This window comes from Argopecten irradians, chromosome 2, assembly GCF_041381155.1.
Source record: "Argopecten irradians isolate NY chromosome 2, Ai_NY, whole genome shotgun sequence".
Classification (NCBI taxonomy): domain Eukaryota; kingdom Metazoa; phylum Mollusca; class Bivalvia; order Pectinida; family Pectinidae; genus Argopecten; species Argopecten irradians.
Genome location: NC_091135.1, coordinates 4,832,854 through 4,855,235, shown reverse-complemented (window position 1 = coordinate 4,855,235; position 22,382 = coordinate 4,832,854). Strand labels below are relative to the sequence as shown.

General features: G+C 34.6%; 1 protein-coding gene across 1 annotated transcript; it reads right to left on the bottom strand.

Moving 5' to 3' along the window:
• Positions 1-21,445, bottom strand: LOC138314206 (uracil-DNA glycosylase-like). Its single transcript, XM_069254418.1, has 4 exons — positions 21,243-21,445; positions 1,749-1,796; positions 998-1,176; positions 1-588 (listed from the first exon to the last, which is right to left on the bottom strand). Exons 1-4 carry the CDS (start codon positions 21,429-21,431, stop codon positions 270-272), a joined length of 735 nt encoding a protein of 244 aa, XP_069110519.1. The 5' UTR covers positions 21,432-21,445; the 3' UTR covers positions 1-269.
• Between the last annotated feature and the right edge of the window lie 937 nt (positions 21,446-22,382).

The following is a 22,382-nucleotide window of genomic DNA, read 5'->3' as shown; positions in this document are numbered from 1 at the left end:
TTATTTACAACAAAACACTTTATTTGTACCAAAAGATAATAATAGCAAGTACAAAGACAGTTTAGCAAGTAGAAATATAAGGTACTTGCTGTTTTTAGCAAGTGACAAAAAAAGTAAAATTCGAGTCCTGAAATGAATACTAAGGTTATCGGGCGGAAACCATGTATTTATCGGTTTTGACGATTTTAAAGTCCCATAACTCTTGCAAATATTGATGGATTTTTGCTAGTATTAAACCCATTTCAAAACCATTGCTGTCCGGAGTACATTTACAGTGACCAGTCCATTTTCCAGGTTTGGTCGCCCATCATCATCAAATCATTGTCAACCGAAGAAAAACACTTCCAATCGTATTTATTAAACAAATGAAATGAATAAGGTGAAGGATGGGGACGTTCGATGAAAGTGTGTTTTTTTATGTCGATTAATTTTTTTTTTTCGTGTGCTTTGTTGCCGAGAAGAAGGAACACGACGCCGGTACGCTTCCTACTGATGATGCGAATAACTTCATCAGTAAAGGTCTGCCAGCCATACTCGGCATGTGAGTTAGCCCAGCCATTCGTGGCATGTGAGTCAGGTTCATTGGCTCTACAAGACAAGAGAAAGCCAAACATCATTGAAAATAGTATTACTATAATATAACAGATCTTGTCATAATCCATGGGGTGGGTCTGTGATGACTGCATGCTTTTTCTAAATTAATTTGGAAATACAAGGAGTCATTTTACTTCATTTTGGCAAGAATAGTGGTACACATACAACATGTATAAGTTTTGAAGAGAAATTCCAGAGGTAAACTGTTTCTTGGTGTAATTGGACTAAAATTTGAAATATGTAATATCCATTGCATCCAAGTTCACTATTATAGTAGTTTCAAAAATCCCCCATACAAAATCCTGTTAGGCCTACTGAACCATAAAATCAACGTCACCTACTCAGCCACAGCACCTACTGGAACGCCTTTGAATTAAACGAGGAATGCCAATACGATACTTACTGAAATGTCAGTACAGTATTGAGCAGAAAAACCCCTCTTTTGGCCCATGCTGTCAAATCTCCGTGATTAGGGGTTTTAAAATGCGGATATTCATTGGTCAACAGTTTATATATGTTCTGCAATGATGGCGGTACTTCAAATCCGCATCCGCGTGGTACAGAGAACGCCAGCCCCATGGCCTGAAAATGAGTAACCAATAAAAACATTGCAAAATTATTAAGGTATTAGGCCCTAAAATAGTGATATTATGCATGACTATATTCGGTCTTTGCATATCACAGAGTTATCTCCCTGGCGGGTAGGTATCCATTGTGACGTCATTGTTTTGTGAGCGAAACTCACGTCGTATTATCTGAAATGTATGAGTGACGTTACGCTCGCAAACACATGATGTCACAATCAATAACCTACCCGCAAGGGCCGATTACTCTGATATTATGCATGCCTATATATCACATCTTAGAGCTCTAGGTGTACTTAAACATAATTAAGATGATAGAAGATGTCTCTGCATCAGGCCTAACATTATATATTACTGTTGACTAGTAAATTGTGGTGTCATTTTGGCAAAATATGACAAAAAATGTACATTTCAATATAACAAGCCGACATAGGTTAAAACATATATATATATATTTCTGTTACACTTCAGAGATTATGTGCTTGCTGAAAATTTTACATGAACTGGTATTGATCAAGAATAAAGCAATTATATTTTTATAACTTTTTAGTAACTAAGAGTAATTCTTACCATGCCAGGTGTAGGGTATGGATCCTGTCCAACAATAACTACTTTCACCTGCAAGACAATAAGATTGATTTACATTATACTTTTTTTCATTGTGGAATTGTGATCAGTTAAGCAAGTAATGCCCAGCAACCTGTCTGAACATTCATAATCATCCCTCAATTGTGTATGTGGCAGATGATTAACATATCATGGTCTTTAGCACAGAATTGACATAGTAATTGTCTAACATATATTTCTACCAGCATACGTCGTGTCATTCCAGTCTCAGGCTAAATGTTCTGTGAAAGGAATTTAAATAAGCTTTCAATTTGTTTATGTTTATGTCCCGAAAATACTGTTTAAACTATTGGTATTCCATTGGTAGAATATGACCTTCTGGACGTTTTATTGGTCAAGAATTTAAACTTTGACCCGAACTCCTTAAATCTCAGTTTCACATTAAAAGACGTTCAGTAAGTTGGAATGTATGGAATAGTTATTAAAATTGATTTGTTATTAATACATCCTTTCTACCATTAAAGATGCTCCACCTTATAAACGTTATTCATCATCGGATTATAATTGGTGGTTAATTGTGTATATGAATTCCAATTAACACAAAACAAGAGGCCCAGAGGGCCTGTATCGCACACCTGGTTTGTAATGCTAAGTAATGTTCTGAATACAGGATCATTGTTTCTTTTCTGAAGGAATTGGAATATTTACCTCTAATTCTCCTATTGGGCCCCACTCTTTCTGCTCTAGATGGTCAAAGCCAAAAACAGAGCCAACATTTAGGCAAAATCTATACTTGTCCTAGAGTTCTGCATGGATTGTTAAAAAAACAATTTATATAAACTCTGTTCCCCTTCTCATAAGGATGTTTTTGGCAAAATTTGGTTTCAATCCATGCATAACTCTAGGACTAGTAGCAATTTATATAATTAACCTCTATTTCCTATTTTGGGCCCCGCCCCACCTGCCTCCGGGAGTCAGAGCCAAAATTTATACAAACTCTGTTCCCCTTTCTCCAAGGATGTTCCTGGCCAAATTTGGTTACATTACATGCAGAACTCTATGACTAGTAGTGATTTAAAGGATTTACCTCTATTTCCTTTATTGGGCCCCACCCCTCCTGCCCCCGGGGGAACAGAGCCAACATTTATACAAACTATGTTTTCCCTTCCTCCAAGGATCGTTTTGCCCAAATTCAGTTACAATCCATGCATGACTCCATGACAAGAAGCGATTTAAATGGTCTATCTCTATTTCCCCTTTTAGGCCCCGCCCCTCCTGCCATTGGTGTCAGAGCCAAAATTTATACAAACTCTGTTCCCCTTCCCCTTAGGATGTTTCTGGCCAAATTTGGTTACAATCTATGTAGAACTCTATGACTAGTAGCGATTTAAAGAAATGTTGACGGACGGACGACGGACGCCGCGCCATGACATAAGCTCACCGGCCTTTACTTCGGGCTAAAACAATGTTTTTAATTCCATCTTCCTTGTCGAATGAGGACACATTAAACAGATGTGGGACGTGTAAGCGGGATAGCTTTGCATTTGAGCAACAGTCCTTCATTTGAGTGATCATTTTGTTACGCAAATGCAGGATTCTGTGAAATGAAAATAGATAAAGTTGTTTTAAAAATTGTATGAAACTATAAATATGTCTGTTTTACATTAAGTGCTTCCTAACTGCTTCCTAACCTTAATTTTCAGCATGGAATCTTCCTCCACAACAGGTGTGCGTAGCACTTTCGTTTATTATCATTTGGACTATTGCAAGGAGATGGTTTACGTCCTTGATGTATCGTAATAAATACTTTCCTTTACTTCATCAGAACTTTAAGTGTGAAATTATTTTGAACTTTGTTAATTATGTGCTTTGTTATTATCATATTGATACGATAGACATGTTTCGCTGTTCAAAATAGACATTTCTACCATCGACAGAGACACAGACTCGGAGTGCGACTTCAGCGGTTTGAGGGGTCATCTCACAATGCATAACAATTTATCTTTGTATCTTTCTCTTACATTATAGTTACAAATTCGCAAATTGCGGCGAATTTATAATATCTACATTTAAAACTTGTAGTTTTGCAGCGTCATAGAATCTACGATAAAAATCAAAGATCCGTACACTTATCTCGGTTGAGATGCGTATGAACAAGTCATTTCGTCACATCAATTATTCATACATATGCTGTTAGGGAGAAATGACTATCTATATACAAAAAGATTATATTAGCTCTGAACGATATTTCATTTTACCTTTATGATTGACCAATCAGAGAGGTCACCGGAACCACAGGGATCTGAGAATTACTTACAGTTTATATAATCATGGACCCACCAGAGTGCCCTAAGACCATTTTTAGACGTTTTAGAGCTCTATATAAAAAACCCGATTAAAAGCATACTCTACATGGTACTATATACGAGAAGGGTGGAAACTCACAGACTCAAAATTTCTAACCGCCTACCTTTATCGGCTATAAAACCACATTTCTAGTACATCGTCATAACAAGAGGCCCAGAGGGCCTGTATTGCTCACCTGGTTTGTAATGCCAAGTAATGTTCTGAATACAGGTTCATTGTTTCTTTTCTGAAGGAATTTTAATATTAACCTCTAAATCCCCTATTGGGCCCCACCCCTCCTGCCCCCAGGGTGTCAGAGCCAAAATTTATACAAGTTCTGTTCCCCTTCCCCCAAGGATGTTTATGGCCAAATTTGGTCACAAATTTTGCCTCTATTTCCCCTATTGGGCCCCACCCCTCCAGCCCCTGGGGGGCCAGAGCCAAAATTTATACAAGTTATGTTCCTCTTCCCCCAAGGATGTTTGTGGCCAAATTTGGTTACAATCCATGCAGAACTCTATGACTAGTAGTGATTTAAAGGATTTACCTCTATTTCCCCTATTGGGCCCCGCCCTTCCCGCCCCCGGGGGTCAGAGCCAAAATTTATACAAGTTATGTTCCTCTTCCCCCAAGGATGTTTGTGGCCAAATTTGGTTACAATCCATGTAAAACTCTAGGACAAGTAGTGATTTAAAGGATTTACTTCTATTTCCCCTATTGGGCCCCGCCCTTCCCGCCCCCGGGAAGTCTGAGCCAAAATTTATACAAGTTCTGTTCCCCTTCCCCCAAGGATGTTTGTGGCTAATTTTGGTTACAATCCATGCTGAACTCTAGGACAAGTAGCGATTTAAAGGATTTACCTCTATTTCCCCTATTGGGCCCCGCCCCTCCTGCCCTCGGGGTACCAGAACCAAAATGTATACAAGCTCTGTACCCCCTTCCCCAAGGATGTTTGTGGCCAAATTTGGTTACAATCCATGCAGAACTCTAGGACAAGTAGCGATTTATAGGATTTACCTCTATTTCCCCTATTGGGCCCCGCCCCTCCTGCCCCCGGGGGGGTCAGAGCCAAAATTTATACAAGTTCTGTTCCCCTTCCCCTAAGGATGTTTGTGGCCAAATTTGGTTACAATCCATGCAGAACTCTATGACTAGTAGCGATTTAAAGGAAATGTTGACGGACAGACGGACGCCGACGGACGACGGACGACGGACGCCGCGCCATGACATAAGCTCACCGGCCCTTCGGGCCAGGTGAGCTAAAAACGGTTACTACCGTTGGAAAGAGCGATAATTTTCCTTTTAAAATCATCCTACACATATATACAAAGTGCCATAATTAAGATAATATAAGCCCCATTATGACAAACATCTTGAAAATCATCGAATTAAAATTCAAACTGTCTGTGTGGCCGATAAAATATGCATGAGCGAGGCTTCAGATGCAATCTCATTGGCCGGATATAAAAAGTCTCTTCTCGGGACGTTGTACATCTATATATATGGATTTCGCTGTTACTATTCAAACATAAACAACTGCGGACTTTTTAATAGTTTGAATCAATTCTCTATGTGAAACCAAATCTTAAATGGATTATTTGATTTGTACCTTGAAAGGTTTGCTTTCTTCTGAAAGGCTTGGTAAATGATGATAGTGTATTCATTCCAATCAGAAACATTTAAAGTCATTCAAGTTCCTATCGATAGATAAATGTATTTCAATATTATTTATATTCAAAATGAAATGCACGTGCACTCTTTATACATACTTCATAGCAATTTGTTGATTTGTTTAGATATACATGTATGAATCCTGAATGTGCACAAAATTTCAAATAAAAATAAATTTGAAATGCCCTGCATGTAAATCTTAAAATGTTGATAAGCTGATGACAACAAAAGGTAATCACTTTAGGTGTTGCTCGTCAAAATGAAGAGGAAACTAAATGAATTTTTATGTGAATTGTATTCCATCGCTTTGTTAAGCAAATGGTTTATAGATTGATGACAACTATATACAAATAATTCATACCCATACATCAAACAATGCTGTGATACAAATACACTATGATGATGCATGATACTGCAGTTATTAATGTAAAAATGCATAGAAGAAAATATTTTTTTTTAGAAACACAGAATCGGGGATCCTATATATCAAAAACTGGAAAGAAAACCTGGCTTATATACACATGTATTGTATACATGTATATTGTTTATTTATTATATATAAATATAATACACTTAGGTTTAGGCTAATAAAAATTCTCTAGTGTTTGGTATGCATCTTAAACGATGTTTTTGTAAATATCATATGAAATCACAGAAGCTACCACACCGCCCAAACCAAAAGAAAACTATTTTCAAATCTTGATATTTCCAATTACTTTTTCAAGCCGACAGATATCTTGTGTATCATCCACACTAGCCTCACTGAATTGTCGCTTTAATATGGGAATGGCTCTGACAGTGACACATATCCTTTGAAAAACAGTAAAAAAATATTTACACTATGTATATTATGTAAGGCACATCATAAATAAATATGATTGTAGGAGAATTTGAAGACATAATTGTTTGTTATTTGGTATGAAATACGGGTGGATAATACATTAGAATTTTATGAAAAATGATTCTTTTAGGTCCACTTTCAGACATTAATCAATTCATAATCTATGATCTTTTCTAATCAGTGACATTTTCCCTACATGATTTTATGTGTCCTTCTATATTTATCATCATTATTATTATTTAATTACACAAACAATCCAAATTACTATGCAGTATTACTGTAACAACAAGTATTTATTATGTGTGAATGTTGAATATATCTGTATAAAAGAGGCAGAGAGTGGTGCAAGTTAGGTGAATATGGTGTTCCTTAATATGCGTAAATGTGTTTTTCCCCTCGAAAATTAGAATGAAACGGAATGAAAGTCTCCCTTCTGACTATTTTATGTACTGTATACAGCAAACATGAAAAACAAGTTGAACAACAAATGTTAGTCCTATCAAATTGTAATATCAATACTACTAAACAATAACAACCCCTCTTAGATCCAAATTACAAGTTTGTATTTTCAGTACTGGCCTATCAGTTTCAGAATTTAATACACTCAACCCCATATCAGTTACTACAATAACCTACTTAGTCCCTTTTACCCATGAGCGGCCTCCCCAGTAATACTGTCGCCCATCCTTCCCCCGTACCCTGTTACACGACACCTCCCATGATTCAAGATTTCAAGATTTCAAGATTTTATTTATTCACTCATGACATATGTACATATGCAACAAGAGGTCAAAAGGAACAAAAATAATAATTATAAAAATGAAAATAAAGAAGGAAATAATAGATGGATACAGTCATCAAAAGGCAAATTTAAATACATTGAAACTAACAATTCTATTTTTCCTTATATAGTTTAAAGAAGCTTAATTACTCTCTGAATAAAACTACTTACTTTACTTAATAGAGCTGTATTGCAGATAGTAAACATTCCTTTCATTTTGTGATAATTATGATTAGTAAAGTAGTATCTTGGCATATAAATTCCTCGTAATGCTACAACAGATTCATGATTACATACATATAGATAGTGGTACTCATCTCCAATACAATTTGTACAGAGAGGACATAACTTTTCCTCGCGAGTGATGTTGTTCCATCTGCCTGTCTCTATAGGGAATTTTAAATTAGAAGTTCTAAATTTACACAGATATTTACGTTGGTTATGATTAAGTTTTAAAAGGTATGGTTCAAAATTGAATTGAGACTTAAAAAAGAATACATTTGACCTCGCGAGGAACTGTCAATTTCATGATACCATTTTTAATAAATTGATCTTGTAGTCTTTGTTTAATAATTGTTTTAAGATAATTTCTATTAACTGTACAAGATAGTTGAAGTGACCAAATATCATTAAACCCAGTATTATTCAATATATCTCTAATATATAATAACCACCTAGAACTGAATACGGAGTCCTGATGCAACTTATACAATAATTTATACATTGTAGTAGATAATTTCGTTTCCCCCGTTACGAGTTTATGCCAGAACATAATCATTTTTGTTTTTATTTCAATTTCTAAAGGGAACCTGCCCAATTCACCGTATACCATATAATTTGGTGTACTAATACGGACATTTAAAATCCGTTTACAAAATTGTAAGTGTAATTTTTTTATATTCTTAATATTTTCGAAACCCCAGATTTCACATGCATATAATAAAATTGGCATCACAAGTGCATCAAATAGTTTTAACTGTAGATCTATCGGTAATGAAACATTTCTGATTATGAGCATTCGCAATTGAAGTTTTTACACAGGATTGTAAAGCCTATATTTCAGTTCCCAAAGCCGCACTGTCCATATACTCACCAGTACTAATGTGAAACGCCTACACAAGTTTCGTTAATCAAGCTAACAAGACTAAGTCCAGAATATAAAAGAGAAAACACAGTGCAAGCTATAAACAGCTCACACATGAGAAATTATACACACATGCGTAACCAGTCAACCGAAACGTAAACAGTACACCTGTATAAATTTCTGCGAATTAGTCACAGATTACGTAATCATGGACCCACCAAAGTGCCCTTTCTACTCGTATAAGGTATCATGTATAGGATGATTTAACACCGTGATATTCGTCTCTCCTTAAACCACTCTCCAATGCTACCAACAGTGTTGCTGATCCATCTTCTAAGAATAAGCAGATGTTTTTATTCATATATCATCAAGTTAAATTTGTATAAATTATCATTGATAGCACCATCCTCTTCCCTCCTTCCTACTCCTCCAAGATCTACCCCTCAAGCTCCCCTTCCACACCCCATTTTTTTTCTTCTTCTTCTTTTCTCTCTCTCTTTCTTCTTCTTCTTTTTCTCTCTCTCTTTCCTCTCTATACTCTAATATTCACCCAAAGAAATGTAATTAAAGGAGTAAGAAATGATAATTTTACTTTATAAATTATATATAATTACCTCTCACCACTGGAAGAGGAAAGCAATAGGTTAGGTGAGGCACCCTCGTCAGCCAATATATAAATTGTCTGGAATCTAACTGTAGTTGAGAGGTAAAATTGTGTGTCCATGTGTTTGTTCATATTTAATATTCTACACAACTGTACTGTACAAACAAACATACCAGTATTCATGTGCTTCTTAAAACAGGGTTCAAGTAGTCAAGAAAAGGCAATTTAAGTCAGAACATTTCATATTTTTACAAACCATTTTGAATGATAGTTAGTTCCATTATAGTCCAAAAATTAACACTTGTTTACTTTGCCATGAACTCTATCTCAGACCATCTGAAACTTTACAGCTTAAAATGCCTCAATTAAAAATAGGCCTGAGATTACAAATGCAGTTTTATGAAGTTTCAAGTTTTCTTGCTTTTACTTATTTTTTCTTCTGCTTGAACCCTGCAGTTTTACATTGTGTCTTTTGAATTTAAATACGTGTAAAAGTTGTGAGTTGAATGGATCCCCTCCTGTGTGAGGGCAACTTATTGTATCATTTCTCTTTTAAGTAATAAAAATCTTTTTTTTTCCTAAAAAAAAAACACCGTGTTTTGATTTAGACCTCTTAACGTCTGAAAATGGTCTTACGGCACTCTGGTCGGTCCATGATTATATAATCTGTAACTAATGCTCAGATCCCTGTGTCAGAAGTGGGGTACGGAGAAATAAGTATGTTTACCGGGATCCGGTAGCATGACATCGCAGAATGGACGGCCTAACTCCCAAGTACGCATTTATACGCATTTTTATGTCGGTGTTGAGAAAATAGCAATATCTCCCTTATTTCTTGAGTTATCGGGATACTGTTAACATGTTGTAAAACAACAGAAAATAACCGACAACTTTTGTCTAAACAAAAATTCATTTGGCAACGTCTTTGTTCTCTTTCAGTGAATTGAAAAGTCATGCTAACTTAATTCTGAGAATTTTTAAATTGTTGACGTCGTGTGTCAGACGGCGTAACCGCCGGAGCGTAGATTCGAAATTGTGTCTCGAAATATGCAACAAGTAGCAAGAATTAATACTTGTATTTCACATTTTTGTAGTTGATATTGTCAATTTTATGTGTGACCACTTATATTGAAAGAAATCCACTCTTCAAACAATAATTTTCTCGTAGATTAAGTACATGTAATAAGTATATTGTGTACTACACAGTAAACTTAATCCTAATACAAAATAAAAAAAAATATTTACTATACATTTCAAAATACTCAAATATGTAATTCATAACATGCCGAAATAAGTTTTCTGTCGCCTCTACAAATTAGATAATGACTTCGACGGAAATCGCGGCACGGTACAATTTCTAACTTTAACTTCGTCGGTACAAAACAAGCACATGTGAGATCAAGATGGGCATAGATTTTTAGTTGATTTTCTCAAACTATAAATTTATTCACAAAAGAAATTTATTATTAGAATATGAATTTTAAAACATCGTTTGATATATGTGACGAAGAAAAAGAAATGTATATTGGATTCCACTTCGGGTCAAAATCTGACACGGCATGTTGATGTGTTGCTTGAAATTCCAGACATATGCATCTTTAAGAAGAAAAAATGTGTGCAGTAACACTATATAAGACTTGCCCAATGTCACAATAACTATCTATTATTTGTCAGGTTAAGTGTCAATGATGACTCATCTCATTTTTGTTTGAAAGAAGACAAAGTTACTTAGATTCTAAGATCAGTAGCGTGACAGCACGTTTGTTTAAATTCCATCTAACAAAACAAAGGATCAAATATCGAGACTGGTAAGTGTAAAGGACATTTCAAGGTGTGTTCTCTTAACTATGCATTACACAATTTTAAATCCTGTACAGGTAAAAAACAAATGTACGGTGGCCCGTTTGAGCCGTCAAATTACTGCTTTTGATTGAAGTAGAACTAGTTGTACGACCATTTACTCTGAAGCAGTTGTGCATTTATCTACTTCAAGTAAACGGTCATGCACTCTTTATCAAGTTATAAATGTACAATGCACAACTACTTAATCAGCGGCCATCGTAAAACCGAGAACCGTGTCTAACGCATCATACAATGCATTATATGTATACATGCCTTGCATCCCTTACAATGAATTCCACCACAGCGGAAACAGAGACGGTCCGTGCGCAGCGGATAAAACTATAGCTATTATATCAACTCGTTTTAAACAAATATATAAATAGTGAGGCTCGTCTCCAACACAATCAATACGAAAGGGACATACAATGTGATATGTCCTGGCGTTTTGGTTCCCCTTAGTGGAGGGTACATTCCTGGAATATCACTGATCGGTGTTCTTACACTTTTAGTCAAAGTGTTACACTCACGTCGATACTGTTCCCTGGTTGGTCGGCCAATCAGAAACGTTTTGCAAACTGGTCGTCGCCTGAGCTGTGTGGGAGATCAAAGGATTGCCGTTTATAAGTTTTCCTTAATAATAAGCGGTATGCTGTAATACAGATGCAGTCTTTGTATAGATGTTATTTGACTTCATTATCAGTTCGATCCATACTATCATTTCAATGAAAAAATACAGTACACAGCCTCATTCAATGAAAATAGTCTCAAATGATTATTTTAATTATTTCAAAATACTATAATAAAATCCATATCCATGTATATGAAACATGCTTATGAGCAGAAAATTCAATGTAGTGTTTGAGGTATATCTGATGGTGTGTTAAATTTGTTAATGAATTAGTGTGTATACGTAACTCCACTCTGCTGCTGTTGGACACCTTCACTAACTGCAGGTAAACGACCAATCAGAATGAGCGGGAAGGGCTTTCAACCAAAACCACAAACAAACCGTTACTTGTCTTTTGTTCACGGTTACTTCAAACGAAAGGAAGGCAGTGCGATTCGGCCGTGGTGCAATTCATTGTAGCGCTATTGTATTCAATATTACGGTGGCTGATTTATGCCATTTCGTCTTTTCGTCATTTCGACCCGAAAAGACGAAAATTAAAAACCTTAATTCTCGTCTTTTCGTCTTTTCGCCCCGAAAAGACGAAAATTAACAAATTAAATTTCGTCATTTCGCGGCGAAAAGATGAGAAGACGAAAACTCAAACACGAAAAGACGAAAGTGAAGCACGCTAATTAGCGCCTTTAATTTTCGTCTTTTCGCCTTCAAAAATTCTCGTCTTTTCGGGACGAAAAGACGAAAATTAACAAACCTTAATTTTCGTCTTTTCGCCCCGAAAAATTACAAATTACAGATATACTTTGTCATCTTTCATATACGACGGAGATTATAATGTTATTTCTAATGTACAATTATGATGAAGACCATGTCATGTATGTAGTCAAAATGTCTTTTCAAATAATACACAGTATATTGTACCCACTGATTGACTGTTATAATTAACGGTATTTGAGCAATTTCTTGGTACAAGTTCTTCCTTTAAACTCAAAGTCTTCACGAGTTGTCTTTCAGAAATTATTTTGTTAACAAGTTGATCCGTGGTTCAAACGCTTTCAAATATTACCCGCCGACAACTTTTTTTTCCAAGTTGTATAGGGGAGGCAACTCCTGTATGTGCTATGTTTAGCATCTTAAGTTCAGTATGTGCATATACACGGCAATGTTTTGATAAGCGTAAGTGCGAAATAGGGCGATTAGAACACAAAAAATAACATTAATGAATTAAAAAAAATGTACTAATCAAGCTAAAGGATTTGCGGAATGATGAATCTGTTAATGGCACGTGGCACATGCCACGTGTGAGAAAACTACGTAACTGCTGTAAACATACATGTTGACTTCTGTTTTAAAACTTCTAATCTTAGTTATTGACGAAGAACCTTGTAATACTATCAATTTAATAAATCGATTGTTATCATAAACTACTTTGATGCTTCCATATTGAACAATTAAGTCAATATTAAGATAAAAAGATTTAAAAATGACTTCCACACGAAAAGACGAAAAGACGAAAATTAAGATAGTTAAATTTCGTCTTATCGGGGCGAAAAGACGAAAAGACGAAAATTAAGGTTTGTTAATTTTCGTCTTTTTGCCGCGAAAAGACGAAATTTAAATTTGTTAAATTTCGTCTTTTCGCCCCGAAAAGACGAAATTTAAGGTTTTTTAATTCTCGTCTTTTCGGGGCGAAAAGACGAAATGGCACAAATCAGCCACCGTAATTATGAGCATTTTTTAAAACTATATGTGTTTATACTTAGTTACTTAGAGTGTACCATACATTTCATTTGATGCTTGTACAAACAGAGACTGCCATTTAAAGGATATAATTCAGTAATAGCATTCTTAATGGTTTTTACAAATGTGTCTTATTGAAAACTTACAGGTACGTCAGTTTGGACTACATGTGTATGGACATCAGTGGGTGACTACCTTAGGAAGATAACCAATCTCCTGTTATGAAACTCACCCAGTTCATCACCATAGTTATCTCATGTGTTTTAACCAAAACTATTTTATACCATGGAATTTTTTTTTATATAAAATCAACGTTTATAATCAGTGTTTTATTTCTTACTTGCCTTTTTCTTATCCCGATCTTTTAGATGCAATCATTGTTTATATCCTGATATTAATGTCTGACCTGTAGTTTGGCCGAAAATGACCCGAGTTGTCGATTGGGCGTAAAACTCAAACAAACAAACAAACATATTCCAATCTGCATTATTAATTAAAAATATCATACTTGTATCTCATTTTTAAGTGCTTTCTAATTTAATTTATACAGTTGTGAACATACACAAGTTATTGTTTAAAAAAGAAAACATGGCAGGACAGACATAATGTATAGATGCATTTACATGGATATTTTATATTCATACATATGTAGTTAAACCAATTGAAAACGTGTACTGAAAGTAGAGTAAAGTGTATGTAATTCTATCAAACGTGCTTGTATGATGTGACCAAAGTCCAAAGATACCAGATACATGTAATCTATATATCTACAATTTAGACAAGACAAAATACACATGCTTGTAGACACAACAGGCCTTTGGCTATACAGATATACGGACACCTCTATATATACATTGTATCTATAGTGACAAAGGCCTGTGTTGGATAACATACATATATAGCTGTGTATCATATATGTAAGGTGCAGTGTTTCTACAAACTAAACAAGACATAACACAAAAGTACCATTGCATGCTATATACAATATGGTCAAGACAGTGGAGGCTCCTGTCCTATACATCTCTTTTCCTTACCTATGGAGACAGAGCATTGTACACACGCATAATACATCTAACCCTATGAAACATTGAAAAGTGTACATATACATACATGCTTTATTTTCCTGTTTCCGTTTATACAGGTAAAATGCAATCCATATAAGTCCCTGAGTGTTACAAACTTTTGCTCTGTCAACGTTTATTCTGTTGATGGTATTGATACTTTTGTGTGGAGGAATAAGGAAAAGGTGACACTAGGTACATTAATAAATTAGTTGCGTTGGTCACTAACAAATTACTGCAGTGTACACACATATGAAGAGTACTGCATTGAAATTTTGATTATATCCAATGGCATATGTAAACATATTCACCTGAATATCTTGACTTTCGAAATACATACATGTAACGAGTCAAACAAAACGTTACATAATAAAAAAAAACCTTTCCATTCGACTGGAGGCCCAAATAAATGTTTCTATAAGCTAAACAAAATATATAGACCTGCTTTCAGTTGCCATGGTAATATTTTAGTGCCAAAATTCAATAATTTGTCATCAACTTTGACCCTGTTCTCTTCAAAAGTCAATATGCAAGTTGAAAGGTAACCAACATTTCAAAATAAAACATTTTTGCTACAGCTAAAGCATGACAAATACATCGCTAAATCAAAACATTTTCAAAAATCGTCGGTTATAAATATTTTTGGTAACCATGGTAACAACCAAAACTAAATTGAAAATATGACATTCAATAGAACTTTCATCTCTTATTCAATGATATACTTGATTATTAAGTTATTAAAAGAACACTTAAATCACTTTCATAGGCTTTAAGAGCTATACATGTACATGTAAGAAACTTTACATTTTTGTGAAAGTCCCAATTTCCGGTTGCTATGGTAACGTCATTAACGCAAAAACATATTTTTTCTTATAAAATCTGAAAAGGGTGTGATATGAAGTTTCTAAATATATATGAGTTGTTAACCAAAATTGTTGGTGCAAAAGGGTGAAAAACCACTTTGAAACAGAATATTAGAATTTCGTGAGTTCCATAAAACATTATAGGGAGAAGGGGTTAAAATTTATATTTTCAATGAAATCAAGTTGATTTGGAAACTCTCCATTCTATAATGAGATAAGTCGTGTTCTATTATCACAAAGTTTTATCAAGGATTTATAAGTGATTCATATACGTCCTTGGTTTTATCAATTATTTTAATCCAAGTATTACAAATACATCTAGATTAAAATATTACAAACCCATTTTTTACATTTTACATTCAGTTTTATTAGACCGCGGATATATCCTTGATTACACTCATTGAAACTCTAGTATGATCATGATTTCATCTATGCAAAATATTGAAAACTGAACATTCGCTATTTCTACCAGGTTAGCCCGAGATACTCTGGCCCTGACACCAGACTTACACATCATGACAGATAGATGTCTGGTTTAGGAAGGACTGTCACTTTTGATACGTATATGAAATAAATTAACTTTTTTGATTCGATTGATTGATATGAATACCAGAGGTATTACAGTCTATATCTAACATACGCTACTATTGAACTATTATCTATTCTATGTCTCAGGTTAATGTACCTTCACAAGTAATATAACTTCGTTTACGGGTACGAGTCACACAGGTAAATTGACGATAACAAATGATTCGGTTTCACCCCTATATATGGCACGACGTCTGATGATCAACCGACCGTGAAATACACATCCGTGATGTCGTATGCCATCCCCTGGGGCGGTATACAGGCGTGAAGGCTATGATACGTAATTACACCTAGGAAGGTGAAGTAAATTTTGTACATTATTCTCTTTACTTCCTCCATTTTAACAAAATACATCATCGGAGCGGTAGATTACGTGTACATGGTAAATTATTTGCTGTACGAGAAAAGTAAAGCTAGAAAATAAGAATTTTTGAATTCAAATGTACAAAGTTTATATTATTTATTCAGTCACCCAATATCGCACAGGTTCTCTACGAAAGTCGTATTGATGTATGTTTTGTTTTGATTTTTGTTTAAAAAATGATCTGATCAACTGCAAAGTTGAAACGATCGCGGCCGTATGTAGTGCAGACCTGTCCATTGATCATATTAATAATTACAGCAAATATCTCAAGTGGTTGTTACACCAGAAACATACATACATATGTATATATGTTTCTGGTTACACGTACATTGTACGATTAATATGGCGAAATCATTCAGTTTTAATGTATTTTTAAATTCTAAGTCCGCGTTAACTACATTAAACTGCAACGTGAAGTGTCGAATTGAAGTGACATTTTCTACAGAACTATAATACATATGTAAGGTATATATGTATTTGATTAGTTATTATAATGAGGTAAAAACGGTATAAAGCTAGTGTATAAATAATCCGAAATAAAAGGCCAAAATAAATTCAAAGTAAAATAAAAAAATCAAATCATTTCTATGGAATATATATTCAGCCGCTATAGGGCCTTCTTCAGTCCGAAATAACACTAACTGATTAGTTATTAAGATTGATATAAATGTATACGGGTCGTAGAGAATGTCAACCACATTGCGTACAGTATCGAGAATCCTAAAATACTATAAAGTGTTGCTAAATATGATGAAATGTAACTATTAGCTGAATCATTTGCATATCATAAACTTACTCACCAGGATCCGCGATGATGAAACCTCGGTGTTACATGGTATACAATACAATGCAATTTACTTTATTTGAGTATCACATCTCAAAATCACATAAAAACCACAGAGAGTTTACATCAAAGTGAAAACTATTTCAAAGTTAGAACCTATGATAATTATATCCAGCCAAACTGGCTTACGAGACACTAATTTGAAGAAAAAAATCACTGTCACACTGAGACAGGTAAATGAATTAAAACTGTACATGAGATCAAGTGAGTTTCATCCTCAACACTATTTAGATGAACATATATAGAGTACACAAATGATCCTGTAATTAAATGTTTCGACTTTTAGCTTAGGTTACCACAACGAAATTTTGCTAAGATTTGTTTATGGTTCATTCTTAAATGTACAATACGTTATATATATCTATTACCATTTATTTGGCCAATGTCATTCCATAGTCGTCGATATCAGTCGGCTGTATCTTCCTGGATAAATATATACCAGGCTTTAAGAAGGCACTGTTTAACATTAGGAATAGGTACATAGAAGTCGATCAACGATCGTTCGGTAAGTTATTTGTCTACCCGACATTCTCAGCTTCTCCATTTCCTTTTGACCACTGATGACTTTTTGAGTCGTCAGCCACAGCATACAAACCTCTATTTTTTGTTTCACATTACAAAATCTCCATCCTAGATCATCTCTTGTGACGACATTGGATGCATTTGTACCGGAACCGAGAAAGTAAAGGAACGCTTTTTTAACAAACTGGACGAAACGGTATTTATGAATAGAATATTTAAAACATTGGCAAGACGGTAGATTTTGCTAGTTCTCGTGCGGGCATTTCCATATTCAGAAATTCGGTAAATCAAAATCCAAGATATTTGTATTTGTCGGTAATGTCGATTAGCAGATAACAACAAATAAAATGAAAGTTAGACACCCACTATAGTTGCCATAGCTTATAGTGAAGTATCGTGCAATACCATTTGCGTAAAATAAAATAGAGACATTGAAGGCTATTTCGACAGCCAGGTCGTTTATATAAATCGTAAACATTGTCGGCGAAATATTACAGCCTTGTTTTACACTATTTGTGACGTCAAACCAATCATCAAGGAACAGGTACGTGTCAAATTAGAACTACAGTATAGTTAACTTATGACCGAATCCAACACAAACCCTTATACGTAAATCATTACAAAGACGACCAAGAAATGGAAAAGAACTTTCTATGAATTTAAACAATGAATGCAAACTCCGGAGTAAAGTTTGGTAAATACAGTAGCTGAAAACTATATACATATTGTGTTGCACAGATCGCACAGCACATGCGATGCGGTAGCGATATAGTCGACTTATATTGCGAGCCGTGCTCTCGTCATGGGTCGGTGATCAACACACTAGCGAAGCTCGCCCGCCGGCTCACTGCGCTGTCGCCATAGGGGGTCAGTGAGAACAATGGAAAAGCGGTATTTGCATGGAAAAATAACGCTTTCACGGAAAAATAACGTTTTTAACTTAATCGTAACACGGTCATGTAAATAATCACATGTTCTGTTGATGCTAACAAAGTTCCACATAAAAATCACATAACATGCTGGCAATAACAAGGGAAATTAAAATAATAATCATGCACAATAAATAATAACATCAGCCACTGAATCTTACATCATTTACAAAAGACTAACGCATGCAAAGGTAAAGATAAGTCAGTAGCAAACATATAACGTGAGCTAGAAAATGATAACGTGCTATTAGATAAAAAAAACCCTAAAATTTGAATAATAACAGTAAAACAATTATAACCAACGTAAATATTTAGATAATAACTAATATGATTAAAAATAACTGTTTGAGAACGAAAATTAACAGAATAGAGCTACCATTGTTTACTCCAGGCGCCACTTTCGCTTTACAAAGGGCGATAACTCAAAAAAGTTATATGGATAGCAAGATAGGTCTATACATCGTTGGAGTAGGTCACTGACAGTAAAAGTATACTACCAGGAAATGTGGCTCTTGGTGAGTACATACATTTAAACATACATGTCATCTACAGTCATCAGCTACGTAAAACACCTGTACAACGTCAGGTGCTGGGTTCAAGACTGGCGAGATTTGTCAACTGTACATATCGGACACACACAGCCCGATTACAACTCGACCAAACTCTTTTTCACTATATAACTGAGATTTTATCTGTGTTCTATTTTTATTTCTATAGAGGTGATTTTTGTGACTTTTACAAACATTTAGATAATGAAATTTGTTTCCATTTGAGTAATAATGTGAAAAGTTGCATTAGTGATGTTGCCATGTAAAACTATGACGCCCTTTTTTGGCGAGGTCATTACGACCTCGCCTTTGTGATCGTGGTGCAAATTCTCTTTCAGTCAATTTCCTCAATATGATTGGTTTAGAAATTGCTCGCAGATACTAGCGTTCCTAGCGGCAGTGTATTCAACAACTTTGATTTTACCGGGAATTTCAAATCGCAAATTTTGAAAATGAAAGTTACTGAAATAAGCGTATCTGTAATGTTGAAATGGGAAGAGCAGATTACTGCTTTCATATCCTTACCATGTACACTATCCAAATGATCTTTTGTTTGAATTTTTACGTGAATTGCTTAAGAATGTATCTGAATTTTTACGTGAATTGCTTAAGATGTATCTAGACTTTTCGTCCCGAAAATATTTCGCTCCGAAGTTGGTTCGCCCCACACATTTAGACCCTACTAGTGACAGTTATCCCGCAACGGAAAAAATGAAATCAATATCTCACCTCAAGCATCAAAATTGTTACAATAATGATTTCTGTAATTGGAATCATATTAGATCGGGAGCAAATCAATTTCGGGGCGAAATGGAGATGTGGTGGTAGTTTCATATTATCTTAAAATTCCATATATACAATACAAATTTTTTATCTTTTTATATGCCGATGACACTGTTTTGATATCAGAAACATCTGATGGTCTATAACAAATGTTAAATGAATTTGAACAATATTGCGATTTATGGAAATTAAAACTTAATATCAGAAAGATAAAAGTTGTAATATTCTCAAAACGTAAATTGGCCCAACAACACCAGTTTACTTTATGGAATATGGAATTAGATTAATAAGAAGGGTATACATATCTAGGTATATTTTTAATACTAATGGTAGTGTTTTCAAAAGAAAGGGAAAAACTGCTGAATAAACAATTAAATCCTTGTTTGCTATTTTAAGAAACTACGGAATGTATCTCTTCCTGTTGATCTTAAACTGAAATTTTTTTATTCACTTGTAATGCCAGTTTTATTATACTCGTCAGAAGAATGGGGATTTAAAAATACAAATGTTGTAAAACAATTCATTTGTACTTTTGTAAAAAAATCTTTAAGAAAGTGTAGAAACAATTTCATGGTCTATGGCGAGCTAACAAGATACCCAATTGATATTGAAATAAAATGTAGAATGATTACTTTTGGCCATAACTTCATAACATCAAATAAATTATCAAGTCACATTTATAAATTAATGTATATTTTATATGAAACTGGACCAGTGTTTTGTAATGGCTGTAATATATTGAAGATATTTTATCCAGAGCTGGTTTAAATTATGTTTGGATATATCAATCAACTTGCTGTTTTACAAAAGAATATATAATTACAAAAACTTGTTAAAAGTAAACCAATTGGCCAATTTATTCAGAAATGGTATGACTATATTGGTAAGTCTTCTAGAGGACAGATATATTCTATATTTAAGACATTTTGGCATAGAAAAATATGCCTCTTGTCTGTCTCTACTGCAAAACAATACTTTTTAACTGATCATGATACTGGGGTAGGAAATTGATGAGAATAGCAATTCAGAATGGATATTTTCATTGACATCAAATTAACAAGGAAAATGTTTAAAATGCTATAAAATCATTTGGCATATACCATCATAGGAAATATTAGAATGGGCTCCCAAGATTTTAGCATGTGTCTCTTATTTTATACCTTGGTGTCCAAGGAATCCTCAAAACTAAAAACTGCAGGAAATAACACCAGCCAAATGTATTTCTTATTGCCAAAAGAAAGTGTTGACCTTAGAAATATATTCCTCCTGTCATCGAGACCGAGCCATTTAGTACTTTCAGTACTTTGATTATTAAATCAACTTTATCCATTTTCATTTCACAGAATCCTCCATTTGCGTAACAAAATGATCCCTGTTTAACAAGTTAAATAGACATGAGTATATAAGTCATACATATGTCCTTATCAGGTTAGTAATAATTATATTTTAAATTCCACCTACCTTGTCCAATGGAGTTAAATTAAAGGCATTGAAAATTAAGTCTAGTGGAGGGAAATTCTGTTTCCCATTCGCATAATCTAGTGCTAATTTTTGCTGAAGCTGTTGAAAGTAGGGTTTTGTAAATTCCATCCCTAGTACACATCTCCAGCTGTCGCTCGCTAGATAATGATTTATGTTATATCTAGCCATGTTTGGTATTGAATACATACGTAGAAGAAGGACAGACAAGCAGGGACTATTTCCTGTTATGATACGTTTTTGAAATAGATAACACCGAACGTTCTCGAAGTCGACATGTACGTCACATCCGCCATCTTTGTTTGGGGTAAGTCGGGGAGTTGTGACAATATTACGTAAGTTGCACATTTATCCACCATATATACTAGATGCAAGATACAAGAATTTTTATTAAAAGTCGTGCTTTTTACAACAAAGCAACTTTAGTTCAGTAGAGCTATTCTTACTACTGTAACGAAAATAAAAGAGACATCACAGAGATATATAACAGGAGGAAGCATGCATCACAGAAGGCAGAGTAAAATAACACTAAATTGTTATAGGTCATGCAAACACAAAGCCCATGCATGCAATAAATGGCAAAAGTTAAAAATTGACATGGTACATGCTAATGTAGACCCATCCACAAAACTTTTTTTTGAGTTATCGCCCTTTGAAAAGCGATATTGGGGTCGGGAGTAAAGCAACTTCCGGTTTACATGGAAGGACAGAGAATTGTATAGTAGTAGATCTTTCGCGTAAAACACGTTAATTACGAAACTTTAGAGGTACATGTGTGTTACGTTTGGATCTTGAACTGTTGGTTAAACCACGTGAAAGAATATTGTTAACTGTCAAGTCATATCTAATACAAACGATTCAAAGTCGTCGGTAGCGTGATAATGGCGGTATTACACTGTACATAGTCTATTTGTGTGTAAGCATCTTTGATTTAATTCTAACACTTACAAGTAGCCGTTTTCAGTGAAATAGATCAATAAATATTGTGTCTTCGGCCATGGCACATGTAGAAGTTTGACCTCTCGCCATATACATGATATACACGGTTCTTGATGGTTCTTGACCCCTTTATGCTATAAAATACTATGCTTATGCTAATGATTATTTATAGAATGTGAAACA